This window comes from Aptenodytes forsteri, unplaced genomic scaffold, assembly GCF_000699145.1.
Source record: "Aptenodytes forsteri isolate BGI_AS27 unplaced genomic scaffold, ASM69914v1 Scaffold528, whole genome shotgun sequence".
Taxonomy (NCBI): domain Eukaryota; kingdom Metazoa; phylum Chordata; class Aves; order Sphenisciformes; family Spheniscidae; genus Aptenodytes; species Aptenodytes forsteri.
In genome coordinates, this window is record NW_008794881.1 from 400,893 (window position 1) to 412,932 (window position 12,040).

General features: G+C 45.1%; 1 protein-coding gene across 1 annotated transcript; it reads left to right on the forward strand.

Moving 5' to 3' along the window:
* Window positions 1–2,922: 2,922 nt before the first annotated feature.
* On the forward strand, window positions 2,923–7,283 carry MUSTN1 (musculoskeletal, embryonic nuclear protein 1). The gene is made up of 3 exons (XM_009274680.2): window positions 2,923–3,046; window positions 5,915–6,035; window positions 6,822–7,283. Exons 1-3 carry the CDS (start codon window positions 3,038–3,040, stop codon window positions 6,926–6,928), a joined length of 237 nt encoding a protein of 78 aa, XP_009272955.1. The 5' UTR covers window positions 2,923–3,037; the 3' UTR covers window positions 6,929–7,283.
* The last annotated feature ends 4,757 nt before the right edge of the window (window positions 7,284–12,040 follow it).

Here is a 12,040-nt window from a genome sequence, read left to right on the forward strand (position 1 = left end):
TAATCTCTGCTACTTCCCAAAACCATGCAAAAGGGGAAGGGGGAAGCAGTGCTGGTTCTTTTCTGTCTGATGAAGACATCACTCCTACATGCTATCTATGTGGTGCAGAGTTGTCTCTTAAGCTCCAGGGAAGCAGCGTCTTTGATTACCAAAGTGTCTGCAGCAAGCGCTTGGATTCCCTTATTATACCCAACAAAATGAGTGTAGCCTAGCTTGATTTTTTTTTCTGTTTTGTTGGGCAGGAAGATGCCGTTTTAACTCTCCAGGTTCCCTGGAGGTATGGCAAGGTATCTACCATCAATTTTCCAGAATGCTGGAGGAATGAGGAGGACCATGTAGGACAAGAGCTGGCTCACTGTGAAGCTGTAACATGACCATGTGCAGGTGATGGATTTTTTTTTTTTAGGCTGCAAATGGCAAGAGGTCGATACCTTTATGCCAGAATAGAGCAGAAATCCTGTTCTTGGTGAGCTGCTGTTGCTATCGCTCCTTCCTATCTTGGTGGGAGCAGTTTAGTGTGTTCTGCTGGGCTGGACCTGCACAGTATTGATCCACTACTACCCCTGCAACTCCTCTATAATGTTTGCCCATTACTTTCATTACTTCCCACCTACTACACACAAGCAGCCCCATACCCACTGCAGCCTTAAAGGGAATTCAGAGAATAATCTTCAACCTGTCAAGCCTGTCAGTCCACTGAGGGATGTTAGCAGTTTCCTGCAGGAGAAGTCAAATCTTCTGTAAGATCTGTGTCTCCTGGAGATCACAGTGGCCAGACGTGTGTACACGCACTAAATTCTCCATGGTCATCGCCGTATTTTAGCTGCAACCGCTCCTCAGCAAAGGAGTTTTCCATACTTTATGTTGCAGTGAAAGATGAAACAGGGTTAACTTGTGTTTTTAATAGCCACTGTTAAATAAATGAGGCCATCTTGTTTCATTGTCATTCATGTCCCATTTAACAGATCTCAGGACCTCAACCAGGTGAACAGGAACATTTCTACTCTGAAATGTAAGTAACTGGATTTAGGTTGGGGTTTTGTAAGGAAAAATTAGCCCATGATCTGTAAGAGGAAATGGTTGTGTTTGTTGTTCAGCCTTGGTTTAGGAAATGTATAATCAAAGAGAACAGAATTGTCCAGGCTATGGGGGATGTCTTAGAAACTTCAGGATATGCTACCTACTTCCGAAGCGCCTCATCTCCTACCCCCGAATGGCATGCAAGCTGAAGCTGTTTTGATTTTGTTTGTATAAATTAAATTGCCATGAAAGCGTAACTGTTGCTTTTGAGTGAGGAATATGTAGTACCAGTTAAATGAAGCCATTTTGAAAGCTGAAGGGGAAAAAATAGTTGTGTCGAATTCTAAATATTTGCTTTAAACATGCAGAATGTTATTTTCCTGTTGTAATAGATAGCGTCAGAACGGTGGTGCTTATAGGGCTGTATAGAAACATCTTAGTAGAGAAGGAGAGGTGTTGCTTTGTACAATAGAAAAAAATTGCTGTTTTTCCTAAAGCTGATGTTTTTTCCTTCTGCTTTGTTAACCTACTAAAAGGTAATGCTGTTCTGCAGAAACATTTCCTCTAGTTTACTAAGCCGTGAGTTTAAAATAGAAATTCAACATAAGGAATGGCTAAGTACGTAACATCCAAACTGCTTCTTAACCTACAAATAATTCCCCCAATAGTCACGTAAAGGAAAGCTCCTTCTCAGGCCTGGAAAGAGTTCAACTTAAAGGCAAAATGGGCACCCGGAGGCCTGGGGGATAGCTCACAACCGACAAATCCCGTAGTCCTGATTGTATGGTGCTAGTGCTGTGGTATTGATGTAATGTTTCCATAACGAAAAATACCAATTTTATTTTGCCTCCTGTGCTTCTCTCTGTAGCCTAAACAAAACAGGCAGAGCTTGAGAAGAGGCCAGGACAGATTTCTATCACTACAACAGTCGATGTTTCTAGTAAAAGATGTTTGGAGGTCTGCCACATCTGCCTTTCTCATATGAACATACCTGGCTGGAGTCTTGGTTCTTTGTGGGTGTTGAGTACAGTCACAGAAGCTGATTTTTTTGCACGATGCGAAGAATTAATGTAAAAAAATATGAAAATAAAAGGGAAACAACCCCCCACCCAACCCTCTCCTGGTAATAAAAGTTAGAATTCATGCTTAGAGGGGTTTTTTTCTATTTAATTAAGAAATTGTTTAGAGAACAAATCTTAAGTTCTGGAAGAGGTTTTACTACTGTCAGCAGGTACAGTGGGGAACACCGAATTTATTCATGTGTGAGTAAGCTATTCCTATACAGATGACAGGTGAAATTATTAAAATGACTAATACCGCTGTAAGTGGAAAATGATTTTACTCTCTCAGTTGTGTAAGAGCCAGCGTCAGAGTGAGCTCAACAATAGAACTGTAAGGGTAAAACCATATCCTATTTTAACTCTCCACAACACACAAAATACTCTTCTGTTAAAGATCCCTGTGCAAAAGTGATTTAGGGCACAATGTTATGCTTCAGATGTTAGGTTTGTATAATCTTTAGAGAATGTGTATTTTGTTACAGTGGGAAAGAAAGACACAGTTCGGTCGTCCCTGTCCCGTCCCGTCCCCCCCCCCCCAAGAGAATTCAGAGTCCCTTTTGTGCCTGTAACAAAGTTTTGCCTTTTAAAGTTATAAATAGAGCCCCAGTGGACTCCCTGGGAAGTCATTTTGTAGGGGATCGGGCTTCCCCACGGTCCCGCTGCCACAGCTGTCTGTTCTCGTCAGTCCCCAACTCCATCCGTCCCCAGGCACAGGGCGCGGTAAATACTGCAAACCTTAGCCATCGCTAAGAATAAACCTTTCAACAACAGCAGCCCCTGTCAACCTGAATCATCCGGGGTTCTGGTTTGGGAAAATGACCCAGCCAATGACTTCATGTTAGGTGCTCTATAAAAGCCGAGGAAAAAAACAGGCGTTTGCAGAGCTCACAGGCTGGATGTAAACAAAGCTGAGAAACGGCCTCAGAAGGGATTACGGTCGAGTGAGCACCGCAGTTATGTCACAGGTACGGGGAGATCTGTACGAGGCCGGCTCTCCTTAGAGCAGCGTGCCCGACAAATGTGTTACTGTTCTAGACGGGTTGCTTGGAATAGCTTATTAGCAAGTTCCTCTCGTTAACCAGTGGATTCTGCTTTTCTGCTTGATGTGACGTGTTTCGTTTGATTATGTTGAAGTATTTAAACGCTCTGTTTATATATTTTACCAAGTAAGTTGTTAGGAGGGATTATTTGATGAAGAAGGAAAGCAGCTGCCCTCTACATGGTTAATTAATTTAGTTTTTAAATTTTCTGTTTTACAATAAATATTTCTGTAGGAAGGGAAAAAACACTTCCACTGCTCTGGTTTGGGATGTTTTACAGAAGAAGCGATATCTGCTTTTCCAACATACTTCCTCGGACAATGATTTGAAACTTTGGCAGTGGTTTTGAAAGGACATGGCTGTACTGAAGTGTGCTGCTGTGTGTAAAGCTTAATGTATTAACATGCAGGAAAAGAGAGAGCGTGACTGAAAATTATGACTTAGGATACGATATTTGAGACTGAAGTTTTGTATTACACACCTTTATGTTCATTTTGTAACTAATGGTTTGTCTTTACTGTGTTCCCCAATAATCAGCGTTTCAAGGCAATCTTAAAATTAGCTCAGAAATGTTTTTCACATAAGTGTTTTGTTTTCAACACAAGCGACATGTGCCTGGCAGAGTTCTCCCGGTGAGAGTTTTACACGGTGAGTGGGATGGAGATTAAGAATACAGGGAGGGTAGAAGAGCACAATCCTTTGACCACATAGAGTGACTCAGTTTGGCTTATTTTCTTCACTCAAAAAAAAAAAAAAGAGACTTAAAAAACCAGTCATATGTCTTGTAAACCAACGCGGTCTGACTTGTGACAGGAGATAAAGCACAGGCTGCGCTGCTGTGCCAGCTGGCTCCTGGCAAACCCTGCTTACAAATGCACTTGCGTCGGGAGCAATTAACAGCGTGCGGCTGCGATACTGGCAGCTACTGGTGCTGGCAGGTCCAGGCTCACCTCCGTGGCTCATAGTAAACTTTCTGTGCAGCATTTTTGCTTTTTAGGTGGAGGGCAGCTAATCCACAGCAGCTGTCCTGCTGGAAAATCCACCTGTAATCAAAGAAGGAGAGGTTTTATTTTAAAATAAGTGGGTGAAATTCAACAGGTCTGCTCAACCTGGCTGTGTCTCGGTGCATCTCGAGTGCCTCCTTTCCTTACTCCATCCCCAAGAAGTCCCTTGTCCCGGTGGAAAGAAGCCTCCCAGTTATTGTCTCTTGCCATTAATGGGTGAAGGACCTTAGCAGGTTTTGTATTCCTGTTAACAAAACAAGGGTTTTTTTCTCTTTCTGTGTTGGAGCCAACACAGGTCTGTATTGGTTGCCTGTGGACCATGCCGTGGGCATGGGGGACTGTTCCCGTAACATGCCAATTTTCATTACAGGTGGACAAATGAAACCCTGGCTGTAGGGATGTTTGATTACCCAGCTAACCAAACAAAAGCTGTTGTGAATTTTGAAGGGTTTGCTACCACCCTTTCCCGTTGCCTGCTTTGGCTACTCGTAGACTGTTTTCCCCAGAGGTCTTGTGAATGTTTTGTTTCCAACACACGCAAATAGGATTGACAGCGAGCTATTCTGAGTGTTCCCAGGAATTTACTGCCAGCAGGAAACATGCCGAAGGCTCCAGTGCAGCCAGCCCGCCCCTGCCCAGAGCCAGGCATGCACACGCTGTCTCTGCAAGCTCCCTGGGACTCGCTGCTCCGGCCACTCGCAGGCCTTGAGGGATTTGTTTTCCTTCAGAACTGTTTTTAGCTGTACAGGCAGCGGCCTAGAAGCGTACAAGTGGGCTCCACCGCTGCCAAAACCCAAATATTGGAAGCCCAAAGTATGTAGCGACGGTCAGAGAAGTTTCTCATTGCTGGTTCAGTGTGCAAATCTGTTAAAGTTGGAGTGTGTGGGTCTTTTATTCTTTTTAATCGCATCTCCTGTGCCCCTGCACCCTGCCACGGGGTCTGCCTGGTGGGACCTTGGCAATCAGTCCTTGAAATAGTAAACTGAAGAGGGAATGTTAATGGTGCCGACTGCTGCTGATTGATGTTGTGTCTGACTTTGAAGTGCTGTTTTAAAGGTAGGAATAGGCTGATATGATCCCATGTAACTCTGATTTTCTTCTAGCAAGATAAACTGTAAACAGATTAGTACTTGGACGTTCCAGTGCACCACCTGATGATGCATCTGTTTCTATATTAGCTTTCCTTCTCCTTCTTTGGGTTCTGAGTCCAGTGTTTCAGGTGTGTTCAGTACACACGCGTAGACAATCCTGTTGAGTGCTCAGATACTTTTGTTCCCTAAATTTAAGATCAATAACTATGGGTCAAGTGTTAAGTTTATTCCAACTAAATCGAGCCAGATTTCAGAGTCTCTCTGACCAGTTTCCTAAGGAAGCAGTGAGTAGATTGAAGCACAAGCACAATTTAGTAATGAAGTTTTTTTTCCTTCCGTAACATTGGACAGATTCTTGAATTACCAGTGTGTACTTGCAGAAAGGGTCAGGCAGGGCTGGACAGAGAACATGTAAAAGTAAATTTAAAAAAAAAAAAAAAATTTAAGCAATCCACTGTCTCTTTCAAAGGCTGTACAATCAGAAGACAATTTCAGAACAGAACAGTAATAGTGGCAACAGATTTTGGGAAGGGCAGTGAAATCATGGTTGTGCAAAGATCTGGAGTAGCTGAGTGTGCAGTCTCAGAATTGAAATAGGTGGAATATTGTACTAGCAACCTCTGTATGTTAAGGCAGCTTTGTTCCCTGTGCTTCTAAACATGAAATACTGATGCATGGGCAATACATCTGTTTCTTAGCCAGCCCCTGTGAAAAAGAAGCGTCCCCCAGTGAAGGAAGAAGACCTCAAAGGAGCCAGAGGAAACCTTTCCAAAAACCAGGAAATTAAATCCAAAACCTACCAAGTGATGAAGCAGTGTGGTAAGTCTCCTTGACGGAAATGACTAAGCAGCCTTCCAAAGTAAAACATCGACTTAATTGCTCTTTTCAAGTGAGAGGGTGTGCCTCTGAAACAGCAGCCAGCGGTGTGCTCGCCGACCCTGGCCTGGCTGTGCAGGGACTTCGCATCCATCATCTTGATGGCACCAAGAGGTGCCAACAGGGCTCTGCTTGGAGCGATTGTTCTCCCTGTCTGGACAAAGCGGGAGGGAGAGCCCTGACTTTGCCTTCTGAACCAGGCTTCAAACCAAGCCCTGGGCCCATAGTCAATGTCAATGACTGCCCAAGTTGAAGGTTGGAGGCTCGGTCATAGATTAGGGGATTTCTGGCCTCCCAACTGGATGAATTTGATGTGTTTGAGATGAAGTAGAAATTGGGCAGAAGGTAAGCAAGAAGAGAGTGGCTGCTTGCACTGAACACCCCTGGTGCTCCACTTTTGTGTTGCTTTTCCACCGTCAGTGGGAGAGTACAGGAAAAAATGATGAATTTTAACCCCTTTTCAGCATAATAGCCTGGGCCTCACTAGTCTCCAAGTTTCTAAAGCACCTGCAGGGACTTGGGGCCAGGCAATGGCAGTGACCACCTACAGCTGCTGTCAGCTGCCCCGTGCTTGGGATGGGAGCGCTGTGCTTTAAGGTTTGGGAGTTGATGGACGGATGAAATATTTATCAAATAAATGTGTATATATGTATTTCAGCAGCGCCAGTTTTACTCCCCGACTTTGGTGTGCTACTTCACTGATTGCCTCTTCTGGTTTTCTTTTCCAAGAACAAATGGGCTCCGCAGCACCTTCCATATTCAGCCGGGATCGGACAGGAGGTGAAACAGTCTTTGAGAAACCAAAAGAAGGGCCGGCCAAGAGCGTCTTTGGCTGACGGCGGAGCTGGAAGTGTCTCACCCAGATGATTGTCGTAATGTTTTCCCAAATCTCTGCCCCTTACACTAATGTCACTGTAGACCTAAGTAGCTAGTTTCTACTGTAAGTCATTAAGTAAAGAATAGACTCATGTCAAAGGGTACAACTTCCATGTTGATTTTTATTATGTGCTTGCTTTCTATATGTTGAATGGTGTTTGCTGTAACGGTTTAATAAAAAACATTGTTGGACACAGCTTGGCACACCGTGGTGACTAATTTCAGTTTAGGCTTAGATTAATTCTGTGGACGCTTCGGTGTTACAAGCTGTGATCTAGTCTGTCAAACGCAAAGAATAAACATCCACATGACACAGTTTTAGCATCAGTGCAATTTCTTCACGCTGTGCCCTCGCCAAGAGGGAGCTGAGGAGGAGCTGGTCAAAGGGGCGTCAGAAACCTGGAGACTTCACCCAAATCTGCGCTGACTGCAGCGGTGCCGCAGCGAGGCCCCTCAGGGCTGGTGTGTGCCATGGGTGGCAGCCCCCCCCTCATGGCCTTCCCCTCATATGTCCCCCCCACAACTCCCTCACAGCCCCCAGGGCAGCAGCATTATGGTTGCCCCACGAGCGGCTCTGCCAGGAGGCAAGATGCCGGGCTGTCGGTGTGCCCCAGCGCCGAGGGAGGGCTTCCAGCCTGTTCCCCAGTGCCTTTTTCCTCATGTCCCGTTGGATCAAGTGGGAAGTGGGGTGACAGGCCAGCAGCACAGGTGCCATGTCCCGCCTGACTGAGGAGCCGAACGACCTGCTGGGCGTCTCTGTACAACAGCAAACCCACTCTGAGAGGAGGCTGGTTTGTTGCAACTCTGTTTACATCTTGATTTGCTGCATTAAACATCAAACCTGTTTTCCCCCAAGGTATAAACTGGAGTATTTCCCCTCAGTTGGATCTTTGCGCTGAAACACAGCTAATCCTCTGCTTTGTTGGCACCTGCCATGCTTTTCACAGACCTCGAGTCCCTGGCAGCATGTCCGGGGACGGAAGGGTAGGTGCCACCTTTATTTAAAGAATTACTTTAATTTTGCACAGGCTAGACCTGATTAAGAGGTGAAAGTGGTATCGAAGGTCTCTGTGCACTGTGAAGAATATCATCTTTGTCTTTTGTGTCCCGAACACTTGACGGATAAAACGTGCCAACATCCATCATGCTCCCAGAGAGGCTGCGGAGTGGGGTGCGCGTAAGGCAGCAGCAAATCCTTTGAGTTTAAGGGGGAGGTTTCCTTAAAAAAGTAAAGATATCGCTGGTGTGTTGCCCTGCCCCATTTTTTTCACTTTCAGAGACTGTTATTTGCAGCCAAGACACTGTCTCTTCTCTCTGCTGGACACCGTTTCTCCATGGGGCCCGGGCTCCTCACAGGTAACTCTGCACAGACTTTTCCTCTGAGAAGGACTCCTCCCAGAGCTTCGAAGGTAAAAACAAAACACAGTGGAAAAAAGTTCCCACCCTGATAACACTGGAGCCGTCCCTGCATCAGGTTTAACAAACCCCCCTTAATGTGTGATGAGAAGTTGGCAGGAGGTTGTTTATTAATTAGAAAAATGGAGAGGGACAAGTGGGGCAAAACGATGTTACTGCTTTCTTTTGTACGGTGCAAGTGACTGAATATTGCGAATTTGCTAGACTGGGTAGCAGGAGAGGGGGGTGCTGTATTTCAGACCCGGCTTTGGGTATGCTGGTGCTGATTTAGCAAAGCACCGAAACCTCTGTGTCCCACAGACTTGCAGCATGGATGCGGCAGGGAAACTAAGTTATCTACCAGAAACTTGGGATTTTGCTAACGGCTTTATTTCCAGGATGTCCTCAGGTTCAATTATTTGTGATGCTTCCCAGCGTGACAGTAAGTGCTCAAGACCAGGGATCTTTTTTTCTTTTTCTGTCTTTTAAGATGGACCTCGTCTAAAAAATACCCATTGGAGGTAAAAGTGTATGCCTGGGACAAAGTCGCTCCCCATTTGTGACAGCAAGGTCTCTGCTCTCCTGTGTGAGTTGCAGGAATCCTCCCCTGTCCCCAGCCTTGCTGCTGTGCTGGAAAAGTTACCGGCTGCTGCTGCAGGACAGGAGAAACTTGTAGGCGAGAGGAACAAACGTAAAGCTGCCTGGAGAACTTTTTGTCATCTTTTTCTTCATCCTTGTGAATCTAATAAGTCCATGCATGGAAAATGTGTTTTCTTCCTTTTTTCCCTCATTTTCATAATGAGAACTAGTGACAGAGAAGTGTCTGAACAAAGCCCCGGGGTTTGAGGTTTTAGGTCATTTTGCACTCAAAAGTATCTCCTGTTGTGACGGTGGATTTAGATCCTTCCTCCAGGGTGATCTGAAGTCGTTTCACAGCACGTTCGTTCCTCAGAGTGAGAAGCACTGGGTGCTGCCGGACCGGTGCCCAGCGCACCAGCAGCAACGGGCGCTGGACACCGGCGGGGATGGCTGTCGGCGGCGGCTTGTACAGAAGCAGGGCAAGGTGCTCGAGCCTGGGGACGAGCCTGAGCACGAGATCTTCCTGTAGCTGCTCCAGCGAGCCACAAAGGGATGCGGGAGGGATTCCACAGCTTCCCTGGGTGCTGGCCGGCTCCGTGCACCCGGGAGCAGGGCAGAGCCGGCCATGCAGCCTAAATCTGTGCAGTTAAAGCAGCTCTTTAATGTCCGTGTGATTTTTACATGTGGGTATTAGAAAACTGGCGACAGATCCGCTTAATTAGAGCTAAAGCTTTGGCTCTGGGGGATCTTAGGCCACTAAGTGTGTAATCCTGTGTATTTTCAGGATTAAAGCATTATACGAGTTGTAGAAGTTAATAAAATGTATAGCAATTTTAATTTTTCTCTGTTAAAATATACGTGTTTACATGTCCTGCTATGAACAATACAGTATTTGCAAGTAGTATAAAGAGTCTGTCTGGAAGAAGTGAAGTTTGTTTTTTTTTTTTTTAAAAAGTTACTTAAAGATACAGTATTCAAGTAGTATAAAGAAATCTGTCTGGAAGAAGTGAAGTTTGTTTTGTTTTTTTTAAAAAGTTACTTAAAGCAGAAGCCTTGTAAGACCAGGCTGTGCTCAACAGACTCCTTATGGTGAACTTGTAAATGTCTGTCGAAGTAATAAATTACTGAGCCCTGCATTAGCGTCTCCTCGCAAATCCGAGGCCGCTGGAAGCGTGCTCTCCACCTGGACGCTTTGTCTGTACAATAGCAATGAAGCAAACACAGATGCATGTATTTCCACAGGATCTTTGTGTTAATTGAGGACAATTAATGGCATCACCTACCATGGAGTTGTAAGGGGGAAAATGCTGTCAAAAAGCAACACGAAAAAGTGTTTTTGTGTGGACAGACGGCAGGTTTAGTTGAGAAAGGGCTGTCTGCTACCCTGGAGCTGCCAGCACAGGGCAGACGGGCAGGGAAATCACGGTGGGAGGGCAGGATTCAGCCTTCATCTGCTCAGGGCTGAGGGAAGAGGGAGTCTCTCTGGATTGCATCTCTCCACAGCACCGGCTGGTTGCAGGTTAACTGTATATGTGTGTTCGTATAAATACGTACAGGAACCGGGGGCTGATCCAGCAGCTGCATATGCCTAAGAGATCCTCTGAACTACAGCCCCGGGGGATGTTGTTTTTCCTGGCCTGTTTCTATTTTCAAGATTTCAAACATTTTATTTTCTTGCACGGGGAATGAATGAACAAATGAAGCCTACTGAAAGCTTTCCAATAAAACAAGCAAGCCCTGGACATGTGGCGTAGGAATGGCTCGTGACAGTTTGCTCCCTGAACCCCATTTCTCACCTTGATTTCCCCACCTATAGAGCTGAGGAGATGAACTTTTGAAATAGGTTCTGCCCATGGTGTGTTTACCCCACTGCCTAAAAACCCAAATTATTTCCCCACAATGTGTTTAAAATGCTTTGTAGAAGAGGCAGGTATTGCAACTACTCGGATGGAGAAATATCTTTTAAATAGTCATGCGAGCTGTCTTGCACTAGGAGACTACCTAAACGCCACGTGAGTGAGCATGTATTTTAGGAATTATGTTAGCATAACACTGTCTATAATTATTTGTGTATAAAATTGGACTTTTAAGATAACTTATTTTTTCCAGGGCTACAGGCCAACCCTTGACCAATAAAAACTTCACAGGAACTGGTCGAAGACCCCGTTGGATGAAGATTTTATTATAAAATAGGAGGTGGAAAGAGTCATCCCGCTCAGTTTCCAGATAAATTCAGGCGCAGAGCTCTCCCAGCACTAATCTTTTGTGCAAACAGCCCCGCTGAGTGCACGTGTTAAGGCAACTTTGCAGAATCCCCGACTGGATACATCACAGCTGTGTTAGGGCCGGACAGGGCCAGATGTGCTCCCGTGCACGGCTGTTGTTGCGCTTGGTTTTGGGTGGTTTGTCTTCTTTGTACACTTACATACGTGTACGTACAGGCACTGACTCAGCGCCTCTCTCCATAGGGAGTCCAGGCAAGGTCTGATCACTTTGTTTTTACTCTTTAGCTAAAGACAAGCCACAACTGATTTTGCTATTTGACAAACAAGGATTATGGCTTGTCAGAGGAAGCAAAAAGGGATGTTTTAAGAGGGTCACTCCATACCTCTCATGGGCCAGTTGGGCAGGGAGGCACAAACTTTGAAGAAGTCACCAGCTGTAAAATCTCACGTGAATGTTGCATGTCTTGGCAATCTCCAAATCTCTGAAGTGCTTGAGATAACGTTAAGGCTGTGCCCTTCCAGATAACTGCTGTTGGATGTGGTAGAGATTCATGCATCCACAAATGCAGCTTGTTGCACAGACCAGTTCATCTGCCTGTGGGATTTCACATGCAACAGCGAGATCTAAGTTTAAAAAGAAAACATGAGGATTTCTTAATCTTATGCGTTATGAAACATTAAAATTCTAATGTTTAACAGCAAAGATCCGTTGGAAGAATAAACGTTAACCAAGTCCAAGTTTTACCTATGTTTAACATGTAAATATTAAGTTTCTGGGTCTCTTCAAAGTCTACATAATATCCCTAAGTACAAGTTACTCATTAACTGATTAAGATAAACCGAGTTTTCATTTGAAAATCTGGTCTTTCCAAA